This window comes from Aotus nancymaae, unplaced genomic scaffold (assembly GCF_030222135.1).
Source record: "Aotus nancymaae isolate 86718 unplaced genomic scaffold, 86718_ANA_hifiasm-v0.15.2.pri h1tg000059l, whole genome shotgun sequence".
In the NCBI taxonomy this organism is placed as follows: domain Eukaryota; kingdom Metazoa; phylum Chordata; class Mammalia; order Primates; family Aotidae; genus Aotus; species Aotus nancymaae.
In genome coordinates, this window is record NW_026988473.1 from 48,074,439 (window position 1) to 48,087,210 (window position 12,772).

The following is a 12,772-nucleotide window of genomic DNA, read 5'->3' on the forward strand; positions in this document are numbered from 1 at the left end:
ACTGCAACCCCCGCCTCTGGGGCTAAAGCAATCCTCTCACCTCAGCCTCCCAAGTAACTGGAACTACAGGCATGTGGCACCATGCCTAGCTAATTTTTGCATTTCTTTATAGAGACGAGTTTCACCATATTGCCTCAAACTCTTTGGTTCAAGCAATCCACCCACCTGGGCCTCCCAAAGTGATAGGAATACAGGCATGAGCCACTGTGTCCTCAGCCTTGTCATTTTAGGTGCTCCTTCTACCTATTTTTTTAAAAAAATTAACTATAAAGTAGCCTTAGATAGGTCCTTCAGGAGGTATTCCAGAAGAAAGAAGACACTGTTAACACAGGAGACACACAGGCTCCATGTATGTTATTGCCTTTGAAGACCTTCCACTGGGACAAAATGTGAAGGTGGAAGACAGTGAAATGGATGATCCTGACCCTGTATAGCCTAGGCTAGTATGTGTCTCTATGTGTGTGTGTCTTAGTATTTAACAAAAATGGTCAAAAAGTAAAAAACAAAATTTTAAATAGAAAAAAGTTTATACAATAAGGAGGTATTTTTCTACAAATGTACAACATGTGTTTTAAGCTATTACAAAAGAATCAAAAAGTCTAAAAATACTCAAAAAGTATATAAAGAGTTATAGTAAGCTAATTTATTTTTAAGAAACAAAAATATGTTATAATAAATTTAGTGTCACCTAAGTGTGCAGTGTTTATAAATCTACAGTATAGTATATACAGTAACGTCCTAGGCCTTTGCACCCACTCACTCACTGACTCACCCAGAATAACTTCCAATCTTGCAAGTTCCATTTATGAGAAGTGCCAATATAGGTGTACCATTTTTTAATTTTTTATACTGTATTTCTACTTTAGTGTGTCTATATTTGGATACATAAATACCTACCATTGTGTTACAACTGTCTATTTAGTACAGTAACATGCTGTACAGGTATATAGCCTAGGAACAACAGGCCACCCCATCCAGCTTAAGTGTGTAGTGGGCTATTCCATCTAGATTTGTGTGACTCTATGACATTCATATGATGAAATCATCTAACAATGCATTTCTCAGAACATATAACCACCATTAAGTGATGCATGACTGTATCTGGAGTGAGTATCTTGTAGACAGCATACTATTGGGTCATTTCTTTTTAATCTATTATGTCAATCTCTACCTTTTAGTTGGTATATTTAGGCCATTTACATTGAACTAGGTCTGCCATTGTCATTTTTTTAGTTTCGTTTTCCATTCTCCTGCCTTCCTATGGGTTACCTGAAAAATTTTTTGAATTCTATTTTATCTATGGTGTTTTTGGATATATCTCTTTTTCAGTGGTCACCCTAGGTATTCAGGAGTTATTTACATATTCTGGTTATAAGTCCTTTTTAATTACATTATTTTCTGGTCTTATTGCACTGGCTAGGACTTCCACTACATGGGTATCTTTATCTTGTTTCTGATCTTTGGGATGTATTTTATATATATAATAAGAAACTTAGTCTACTGGTGCCATTCTTTTAGCCTGTTCAGTATAGAAACCTTACCTCACTTTATGTCTTGGCACCTCCTCTCTTTATAATATAATGATCTTAAATATCTCTTCTACATGCATTTAGAATCACATTGGACAGTGTTGTCATTTTGTTTCGACCATCAAACATACTTTAGAAAAACTCAGGAAGAGAAGGAAAGCCTATTCTATTTACTCATATGTTGATTTACCTTATTCTTCCTTCCTTCCTTCCTGACATTCTCAGATGCCTTTTTCTTATCATTAACTGTTTAGAGAACTTGCTTTAGCCGTTTTTTTTTTTTCTTTTAAGGATTAGTCTGCTGCTGACAGATTCTCTTAGTGTTCCCTCATCTGAAAACATCTTGGTTTTCCCTTCATTCCTAGAGACTATGTTCACGAGGTATAAGACTTTGGTTGACAGTTCTGTTCTTTCAACACTTGAAAAAATGTGCCACTTTCTCCTGGCTTCCATTATTTTTGGTGAGAAATCAGAGTGCTTTGCCCTTATAAGAAAGGTGTCTTTTCTCTCTTGCTGCTTTCAAGCTATCTTCATCTTTGGTTTTCAGAAGTTTGGCTATAATTGAACTTGATGTAGAATTATTTTGGCTTATTGTGTTTGGGGTTTGCTCAGCTTCTTGGATTTGAAGGTTTATGCCTTTTGCTAAATTTGGAACATTTTCATCCATTATTTTTTTGTACCTGCTTTCTTTTTCCTTTTGGCTCTCCTCCCAGGACTTCAATGACACAAGTATCATACCTTTTGCTATACCTTTTGCTCTCCTTACAAAATTCCAATGACACAAATGTTAAACCTTTTGTTATAGTCCCATTGGTCCTTGAGGATTTTTTTTTCCAGTCTATCTTCTCTCTGCTGTTTAGATTAGGTAATGTTTATCATTCTATCTTCATGTTCACAGATTGGATCTATTGTCTCTTATTCTGCTGTTAAGCCTATCCACTGAGTTTTTAATTTTGTTTATTGCAGTTTTCAGTTCCAAATTTCCATTTCTTTATATCTCTAATTTATTCCCTAAAATTTTCTATGTTCCCATTGTTTTCAGTGTGCTTAGGATTGCTCACTGAAGTGTTTCTATGATGACTGCTTTAAAGTATTTAGCAAACAATCCTAACATCTTTGTCATTTCAGTGTTTATGTCTGCTGGTTTTCTTTTTTAATTCAAATTGAGATTTGTGATTTTTAAAATTGAAACATGGACATTTGGGGTGTTATGAGATTCTGGACCATGTTTAAACCTTCTAATTTAAATTGCTTCCTTTGACATTGTGCCATCTGGGGAAAGGGCTCTGCCACATTAGTGCCAGATGGCATTAGAAGTCCAGGTTTCCCATTTGGCCTATGATGACACCTGAATGGAGGAAGCTCCGTGTTAGTGCTGGGCAGGGAAAGGAATTCTGGCTGCTCAGTAGGCCTCTGCCATTAAAACTTTGGCTATGAGGGGCAGGAGTATCTCAGTACTGCACCCCTACACTGACACCACAAGCAGGAGGGGCTCGCCCCTGGGAGGTGGTGAAGGAACAGAGAATCTCCTTACTATCACGTGGGGGCAGAAGGCCAGGCTTCCCACATGGCCTCTAACAACAAAAAATCAGGGGAACGGGGATGGTGGTGGGGAGGTTTGTTACTGCCTGGCAGAGATGAAAGTCCTCCTACCTCCCTACTCAGACTTCTGTGAAACCACCCAGCAGCCGAGATGGTCAGGAAACTTTGTTACAACATTATGAGGGTGAAATTCTAGGCTCCCCACTCAACACTGGCAGGCACAAGTTGAGGTAAGGTCATTTTTTTTTTTTTTTTTTTGTGGTGTTTGGTTAGAGCACAGCAGTTATGGTCTAAAAGTTTTCTGCCTTGCTAGGCTGTCTCCTTTAGTTAAAGAGAACAGACGTTTTTAGTCTGTGCCTATTGTTTTTTCCAGGCTGCCAGCTTCTTCAGTTCCAGGTTTGGGATATATTAGGCAAAAAGAAAACCCATGGAACTCACCACCGTGTCATTCCTTGGGTGCTGAGGTCCCTAGTGTGTATGCCTTCTCTCCACCTTTCAGTCTTCTTATGTTTATTTTATATATAATGCTCAAGGTTTTCAGTTGTTTTAGTGGGAGGAATAGGGCAATGTACATCTACTCCATCTTCCTGAAAGCAGAAGTCCCCACTTTTTAAACTGGTTCCCACTATGTCCAACCACACAAATTCCTGGAAAAATGAGGGTAGAGTCTGTGGAAGAATTTTTCTTTATCTGATGCTTACATATTTGGACAAATTGGACCACTCCTTTATCCAAATGAGTTCTGCAGCTGATTTAGCCATATAAGAATATCCAAATCACGTGCTATGTCAGGGTAGGACTTCTAATATAAACTTGTGTAAATTAAATAGTCAAAATGCTTTTGATTTCATAAACACTAATTTAACAATTTTCCATTCAAAACGTTAAAACAATCATTAAACTATGTTTATTTATGGAACAAGCCCTTTATATAATCTTCTCTCTCCAAAGTCACTATATGAAATTAGGCGGCTAAACTTTGATCAAACTTTTGAACACATTTTTTGTCATAATAAACAGGTATTTAAACGTACATAATCAATAATAGGATAAAAGTATCCTAAAAGAAAATGGCCTAGAACAGTGTCTGCCACAGAGAAGGCACTAAATAAATGTTTTATGACAAAATATACCAATGAAAAGACAGTGCCTAAAATTTTACTGTTAAATAAAAAAGCACTTCCCTAGATAATGTCAAACATGAGGCTACATTGTTTTTCTTTAACTTATACATTATGCTTTCATAATTAACCAACAAAAAGTTATATTTGTAATTTCTATGTATTACTAGAATGTACTTAGAACTATCTCATTTAATACATTCACACATATGCTTGGCAATAAGCATATTCAAAGTTACTTTGATCTAGTCAGTGAGTCAGTGAACACAGAAGGTTCTAATTATCTATTAAGTCATTAAGAACAAAATTATTTAAGGATGAATACAAGTAATTCTTCAGCTGATATTAATTTTTCAGAATTAATAAAAAATATGCAAAAGAACAGGAATTTGTAACACATATTTTAGTATTCTCACTCCCTCTTAACATCCCAAGGACATAAATATAAATAAAGTAGTGATATTCTTACATCACCTTAATCTAATGTAGAGCTTCCCATATTATGCTCCTCAGAATCCTAATGTCTCTTGAGATATTAACAGATATCCCACAGAGAAAGAAAATGCTAGGTTAAACACATTTAAACAAATTTCTCTACTACAGGAATCACTGGGCCAATTAAAATATAATATGCAACTATGATCTTTCCAAAGCGGATTATTGTTATAGTTTCCCAAACCTATTTAATCAAGGACACCTTCCCTAGAATATCTATTAAATCCTTTTACAGACTAGCATTGAACAGGACCCGATCTGAGATTTACAGAATGGCAGAAGAACCTTTAAATATTGATTCCCTACTTGAATGAGGAAAATGAAGATCAGAAATCTAACAAATATCAGTTATAATAATTAAAAATCTATTGAATAAAGAAAAATATTATAATGAAAGGCTTTTTTTGGCCTCCCTACTTTATGGGAGCTTTTTTTTTTCCTTAAACTGCAGAAGACACCCAGCACTCATCATAAAAATAATCTGTTATCATGCTGAAAAACAACCATAAAAATTGATTATGGATGTTACTGTAATAAATTAGATGAGTGCTAATTTCATCCCTATTTCAATCTTCCCTATTAGTTTCAAGTTAATTTATTTGATCATAAATTAACTTGGACACTTTAGATGAAGGTTTAAAAAAGAAAAACCCTGGCTGGGTGTGGTAGTGCATGCTTGAAATTCCAGCACTTTGAGAGGCCAAGATGGAAGGACTGCTAGAGGCCAGGAGTTTGACACCAGCCTGGTCAACAGAGTGAGACCCCAGCTCTAAAAAGAAACATACATTAAATAAATTTTTAAAAAGAGAGAGAGAAAAAAAAACTCTTCAATTTTTAAAAGACCTCACCTTTAATTATCTGAAATTAAACCCGTAATATTGTGGTACACTAAACAAAACATACAATAAACAGAATATATAACCATTAATGTGTACGTATGTGTATGCACGTGTGCTAGTGTATATGTCTACAACTATATCTTTTTTTTTTTTTTTTTTTTGAGATGGAGTCTCCCTCAGCCTCCCAGGCTGAAGTGCAGTGGTGCGATCTCGGCTGACTGCAGCCTTTGCCTCCTGGGTTCAAGCAAATTCTCCTGCCTCAGCCTCCCGAGTAGCTGGGAATACAGGTGTGTGCTACCACGCCCAATCATTTTTTGTATTTTTAGAAGAGATGGGTTTCACCATGTTGGTCAGGTTGGTTTCAAATTCCTGGTCTCCAGTGAGCTGCCCGCCTCAGCCTCCTAAAGTGCTGGGATTACAGGTATAAGCTACCACATCCAGCCTACATCTATATCTAAAATATTAAATAAGATGAAAATACCAGAGTCCACTAATAGAGGTAGAATAATAATTTCAAGAGAGTCCAGTTAAAATTCAGGGCAATTTTACATAATCTGAATGAGTGATTTTATGATATCTCTTTTAACTTGATTTTTGCAATCCATAATTCAAATTCTTTTTAAAACATATCAAATTCTTTTTAAAACATATAGAATTAACAAAATACAGAATGGCAAGCAATGACATTACCAATTTTAGATGCTGTATGATGATATTTGTGGACTAAGAAAAGTAGGTTATAGATTTGAATTCAGAAAATAATGAGAAATCACTTACCTCTAACTAAAGTTCTCCGAAGGTAGTATCCTCCTTAGAACCCCTATCTTGGGTAGTTTCACCTGCTGTAATTTCCCTCAAGAGATTCCAGCCAAGTCTAGAAAGTTTTAAGTTCTCTTCCGCAAGCCCTATTAGCGCATGTGTGTTATAAACCTGCTAACATACTGCTTCACAGCTGCAACTTCCAATTCCCATTGAACCACCACCACTACTAACACCCATGTATCATCAGTGGAGGATACTACCTTTGGAGAATTCTATTTAGAAATGTGATATTGTTCACATCTCCAGAAGTATCCTCCAAATCACTCCATTACTGTGTCTATTAATGTACTTAAGAGAGTGGTGGCAAATCAGCAGGTGAATAAATAATGACATAAAGATTTAGCTAAGCAATTATATTTGCTGAATACACAATTAGAAGATTTAACAAGCAAAAATTAGCTTCCTCAATATTCAATTAATATGTTAAAAATTAAACTAATGGCTATATAAAATTTTTTCATAAAAATACTTTAATAGATAAGGTAGAAAAAACAGTCCGTATCGATTGGGACTACCAAATATTTCCCTAATATATTTTGTCACAGAAATGCCCATATTTAAAAATTAGTTAGGAAATCAGTCATCGAAAGACAACTGTTAATTTTCAATGATTTTTTCAGTATGTCATTTCTACCTTGAACTGCCAAAATAAGGTTTAAAAAATAAATAAAAATCAAAATTAGCCACCCAAACCAAAGCTCATTTAACATACTTTATGGCCATTTAAAAAGAGAGTACTAAACATTTAACAAAATTTTTCAAATAGACTCAGGAAGCTGACTATGAAAAACAGTAGTGGAAAGGAGACTTGATCTTACTCTACCCAGAAAAGGTCTTTTATTTAGATGCTTGCTTTGGATTCCCACTGATTGATTCCATAATTTATTGCTGATTATTTCCTGATAGTCATATAAAGGTAGGAGAAAAAAATCAAAAGGAATCAATCAACCTAGGGGCCAGAGGACTAAATCATACTTGTAGCACTATTTTAGAAGTATGGAAAAGCTTTTAAAAAGCTGATTTTTAGCTATAATCTACCATCAGTTTAAAAACAATATAAATAAGACCAAAACATAAAATATAATGAAACTCTACTTTTCAACAATATCTTATTTAGCTTTGAAAGCTTCCCCTGGAACATGGTAGGTTCAAATAAATGTTTTTGAGCATTTTAAATATCAACTTAAGTTCTTCCATGATTTTTCCTGTTGTATAAGTAAACACACACGTATAGATAAAATACAATTAAAAAATTAGAAAAAAAAGCAACTAAGAAATGGATGACAAGAGGAGGAATGAGAAAATCTTAGCAAATCCCCCAATTAGATACTCAGTATATGAATAATTAAGGTGATTACAGTTTTGATTCTTTGAATTGTCTGTGCTATTACAATGTATTTTTTTTAAACTAAATATTTAGAATAGGGATGCTTCTTTTAAAAATATAGGGTCTGTCTGTCATAAAAACCAGAGGAGGTAATTTTACCAATTTTAAAAGTGTATGGATCAAAACAATTCCCCCAAAACAAAAAAGTACTTTCCAATGCAAAAACTGGTCACAATAACCGCATTTATAAAATAGACTGTTTAGAGGTGAAAAAAAAAATAGGTAAAAGTGAAATCATCTAATCACCTATCCAAAAGAATAAAACACTGAACCATGAGGCAGTACATTTGCATTCACTTTCTCTCTTATACATGCACTATTAGGACTCACTGAAGGGTCAAAAATCTTCTAGATCTTGCTAGTTTAAATGCAGGAATGACTAACGACCCAAGAAGGTGTATCTAGGATGATACTTACCTTACAAGAGATTATACCACTGTGCTATTATGTATTCTGTGTAAGGATACACAAGCAGTCAGGTGAAAGGTACACACCACACTAGCAAATGCTTGGCTGGACCCATAAGGTCGGATGACCAACGGAATATCAAGATATGTGTCGATTCGCCAACCCTCATAACCACATTCCAGACATCTCACGTAGTCCTTCAGCTTGCCTTGATATAGTTCATTGATAAGATCAGCCTAAAAATAAGAACATTTATATTTTTAAGTGTTCCTTAAAAACAGTTTTTAAAATATGTAGCAATTTACAGAATGGTTTACAAAAGAATATTGCTACTTACAGCTAAAATCTTAGAAAACTTTAATAAAAGATTTATCTAAAATTTTATTTAAAAAAATCAAAACAACACAAATCACCTAAAAATCAGTAAAATTAGATTAACACTAATTTGAGTCAATGTGCAAAAATAAATGATTTCATTGATCATCAAGTGAAAACTCAATTACTAATACAAGTTTTGATGAAATTAGTTACCAATTTCTTATACCATTAAGCCTCAAATTATCTTTACATTAAGATGAGTGTAAATCCTAATCTATCACTTTAGGCATGTTAATAATTATAGAGCTATTTCTTAATATCTCTTTCTTGGAAAAAAAGAAAAAGAAAAGAAATAATTATACAGCTAAATGGTTGAGCTTTTATAACTTACATATGTGTATCATCACTTCTCACAATAATACATTCTGATGTATAAATCATATCCTCTAGCTCAAGATGCAAATCAAACTTTTTAGCTTTCAGTAATATACATAAAACAATTTTAAGGGGAAATACTACACCATAATTTTTTGAAATGTATGGAAATTCCAAAGAAATTTTAAAATCCTCCTCCCTCAAAATATCCTCACCTGAAAGAATGGATCTTTCACCTAGTCCCCAAACTTAGTTAACTAGGGCTTTTCTGGCTCAAAGGCGGCAGGTAACTCCCTAAGTAAGGATCCTCTAAGAGTCTTGTACCAAAACTTGGGAACTCAGTAGGAATGCCCCTGCTAATCTTAATGGACCCACAGAAAGGGATTTAACAAGGAAGGATAGCTTCAGACCTACGAAGAAGGAACAGCCCCCAGTACCATCTACATATTTACTAAAATACAGCCTCATATGACTATGGAGAGAAACTAGATCTCTAAATGAATTTAAAAATTTTTCATTATCTTTTAGGTAAGAAAAGGCATGAGGATAAGTGTTCTACATTTTGCCTCTTTCATAAATTTACATTTCTTCAAACAGGATTTAGAAGTCTTCAAATTGGATTTACCACCAATTCTTAAACTAATACCACTTATTTAAAAAAGCCTTCTTCATTCATCACTGTGCCATATGTGATTACGTCTTCTTCACCTAGGAGGGACTTTTGAAGTGGTTCAAATCAGTGTTTTTCAAATACTGTACAGCAACCACCATAAGAAAATAATTTACACTGCAACCCAGTGCATAACTCTTATGTGATGCTCTGTGATGCTCTTAGGCTGTAATCTATTCCATTTTTTGAAAGTGCTGTTGTAGGCCCAATAAACTGATTTCATAACTATGAATGGATTATAATCTACATTTTGAAAAACTCTGGTCCAAACCATCACACTAGTTCCAATCAGAAATCAGACCCTCCTAGCTGCCTTATATACTCTTCCTCTTTTATCCCTGTGACCTTCCATTACTATATCTAGTATAAACCTTCCCATGTACTGAGCCTTATCCCATTTAGCCCTACTCTTCATCCTAATGATATATCTAATGCTCTTTCCACTCCTAACCTGCTCTTCTTTCCATTACGTAAGAATAGGGTCAGATTAATGAGGATCCTAAATATCAAATACATATGACTATACTTCATTGGTCAAAATAAAGGTAATGCTTAATGACTATACTTGCATTACAGATTATAAGACATATAATTTACTTAGTAATTATCTGAAAACACTGTTCAAAAATCATCCCCCAAAAACATATATACAGTTTTTAAATGTATAATTTTTAGAGCTAAAATAGAACTTCTTGTTTATACAGCCCAATTTCCTTAAAGATGAGAAACTGAGGTCTAGGGTGGTTTAATGAGTTATAAATAAACTCAGGTAATGGCTAAATGAGAACTCAGTACTTTCAATTCCCCATTGAGTACTTTAACCATGAGACTAATGCCCAAGTTTTAAAACATTCCAACAGAATAAAAGTTATTTAAGGTAATGAATGATTTATTAGGAAACAGTCCCCTTGATTTAGAGATATGAATTACCTGTTCTGTTTGCTTCCATTTCTGTTCCAAAGCATCAAACATGACTCTGCATAGTTCTTGTACATCATGTTGCTGCCAAGCTATTTTAAGATAAAATTCAATTAGAAATAGCAATAAACTTAATGTAATGAAACAATCTGTTGTTTAAAAGCAAACAGGCAGAAATATTAAAAAGTCTACTTTAAATAATGCTAAATTTAAAAAAAAACACAAGAATATACATGACAATCATGAAAAGGCAATCACACACCAAAAAATAAAGACTGCGGCATTCTCTAAATAGTATATGCTTTATGGTGCGACAATATTTGTCATGGTTGCTATTTTCCGTCGTAGAGTTATGAAATGTGTAAGAAAATCTAGGACAAAAACTTGTAATGAAAAGTTTAAGATAAAGATAATTATGTGTAATGTGTTTGTAATATTATTGTCTCCTAGAATTCCTTTGAATATTAGAATACTTATCATTATAAGACAATTAGTACCCTCACTACTATCCCATCCAAAGCTCCTTGTAACATCTGTGGTTTCAATTGCTCTCTTTTTGCTGGTTTGTAACAAAACAAAAAGCCTTTGAAGTTGGTATGGAATACTTGTCACTGGATCTTCTTCAGAGTCTTCAAATTCCCACCTATTAAAATGAAATATTTAGACATTATTTATAATTTTATCCTTTAAAAGCATAATTAATATCAACATCATAATAATAGATTTTAATCCTGGAAGCTATACAGAGTTTGGATGCTAACTGAAAATAATATCTAATGAAACATTAGTCTTTCCTTAATTCATAAATTCAGAAGAACTTTAGACTTTAACAAGAAAAGGCATAACAAGGCAAAAGTTCTCACGAAAAAAAGGCAAAGCTCATTTAACTGTGGAACCTGAATCTGACCATAACCTCGGTCCTAATTATTAATTCACAAAAATAAAGGAAAGAGAAGAATACTATTACATGAGACACTATGGCATTCAATCATCAAAACCCAAACTGTGGAAACTATAGGATAGATGACATTAGTTTTCTTTTCTTTATTTTTTACAGGAAATAAACTGCAAGGGTGAAAAAATATGAAAGAGGATTATAAACAAATTAAATAGATTAAGAATCTTATTAATCAATTGCAACATACAGCTCATATGGATCCTGATTTAAACAAACTGTTAAATGGGGCAATCAGGGAAATAGTAGCCCTGATGTGATGGAGGTGTGCTTCCAAATAATCAAGGTGGAGGTTATAGACAAAAAAGATTGATATTAACAATATTCAAAGCTGAATGGCTGGTGCAGAGGGATTCATTACACTATTTTTTTTTTTTTTTGAGATGGAGTCTTGTTCTGTCGCCCAGGCTGGAGTGCAGTGGCACAATCCTGGGTCACTGCAATCTCTGCCTCCTGGGTTCAAGCAATTCTCCTGCCTCAGCCTCCCGAGTAGCTGGGATTATACACATGCGCCACAATGCCAGGCTAATTTTTGTATTTTTAGTAGAGATGGGGTTTCTCCATGGTGCCCAGGCTGGTCTCGAACTTCTGACCTTAAAAGATCCACCCACCTTGGCCTCCCAAAGTGCTGGGATTACAAGCGTGAGCCACTGTGCTCAGCCTACTTCCCTCTTTTTGAATGTCTAAAATTTTCCACAATAAAATGCTTTTAAAGAGGAATATAAGAAAGTAAACAAAATAATAATCTAGGTAAGATTTTTACCCTCATAAACTTATGATATAACAGCAGTCTAGCCTTAGCTACAGGAACTGTCTCAATAACAAGTGAATTCCCAACTGAAGAACTTAAGATCTCATGGAAGGAAGGAAGACTAGGGTACTAAAGTTGGTAATATACCCACAGAAGTCCTTAATATAATTCTATATTCATAATATATTATACACCTAAGACAAAATATCAAGTAACAACAATATTAATGATATTCTATATCTTAAGTTAGCAGTAAGATTGTTATTTCCTCACTTTTTAGTTTCAAAAGGTTTGTGCATTAATTTTTCTCGCAGTTTACAGACATACTAAAAGGCTTTTCTTTTTCTTTTGGGTATGGCTTTCTCATAGAGTGTTCAATATTTTTCTTACATTAGGACTGAGAGGTCATAGCTCTGTTCTCATCCTCCTTTTTTTATGCACCTTCTGTCTCACAGATGTCAGTGATATATATTTCACCTTTTCCTTCTCAAGGCTTCCCTGTAAACACCTCTATGCAAACCTGACTTCTGCTTGAATCCTCTCCTGTTCTATTCTCAATCCCCAGCTCCCTTTTTTTCTGGTTATCTTCATTAGTGGGTACTTACAACTGACATTATGAGATCAAAAATTCTCTTAGTAACT

General features: G+C 34.2%; 1 protein-coding gene across 2 annotated transcripts in view; it reads right to left on the reverse strand.

Moving 5' to 3' along the window:
* USP47 (ubiquitin specific peptidase 47) overlaps window positions 1-12,772 on the reverse strand; it is a 136,767-nt gene that overhangs the window by 57,013 nt on the left and 66,982 nt on the right. For both annotated transcript variants that reach the window (XM_012456659.3, XM_012456661.2), the window contains 3 exons: window positions 10,922-11,067; window positions 10,437-10,516; window positions 8,230-8,379 (listed from right to left, as the gene is read on the reverse strand). In XM_012456659.3, coding sequence (XP_012312082.1) covers window positions 8,230-8,379; window positions 10,437-10,516; window positions 10,922-11,067 — 376 coding nt within the window. The remainder of the gene's footprint in view (window positions 1-8,229; window positions 8,380-10,436; window positions 10,517-10,921; window positions 11,068-12,772) is intronic.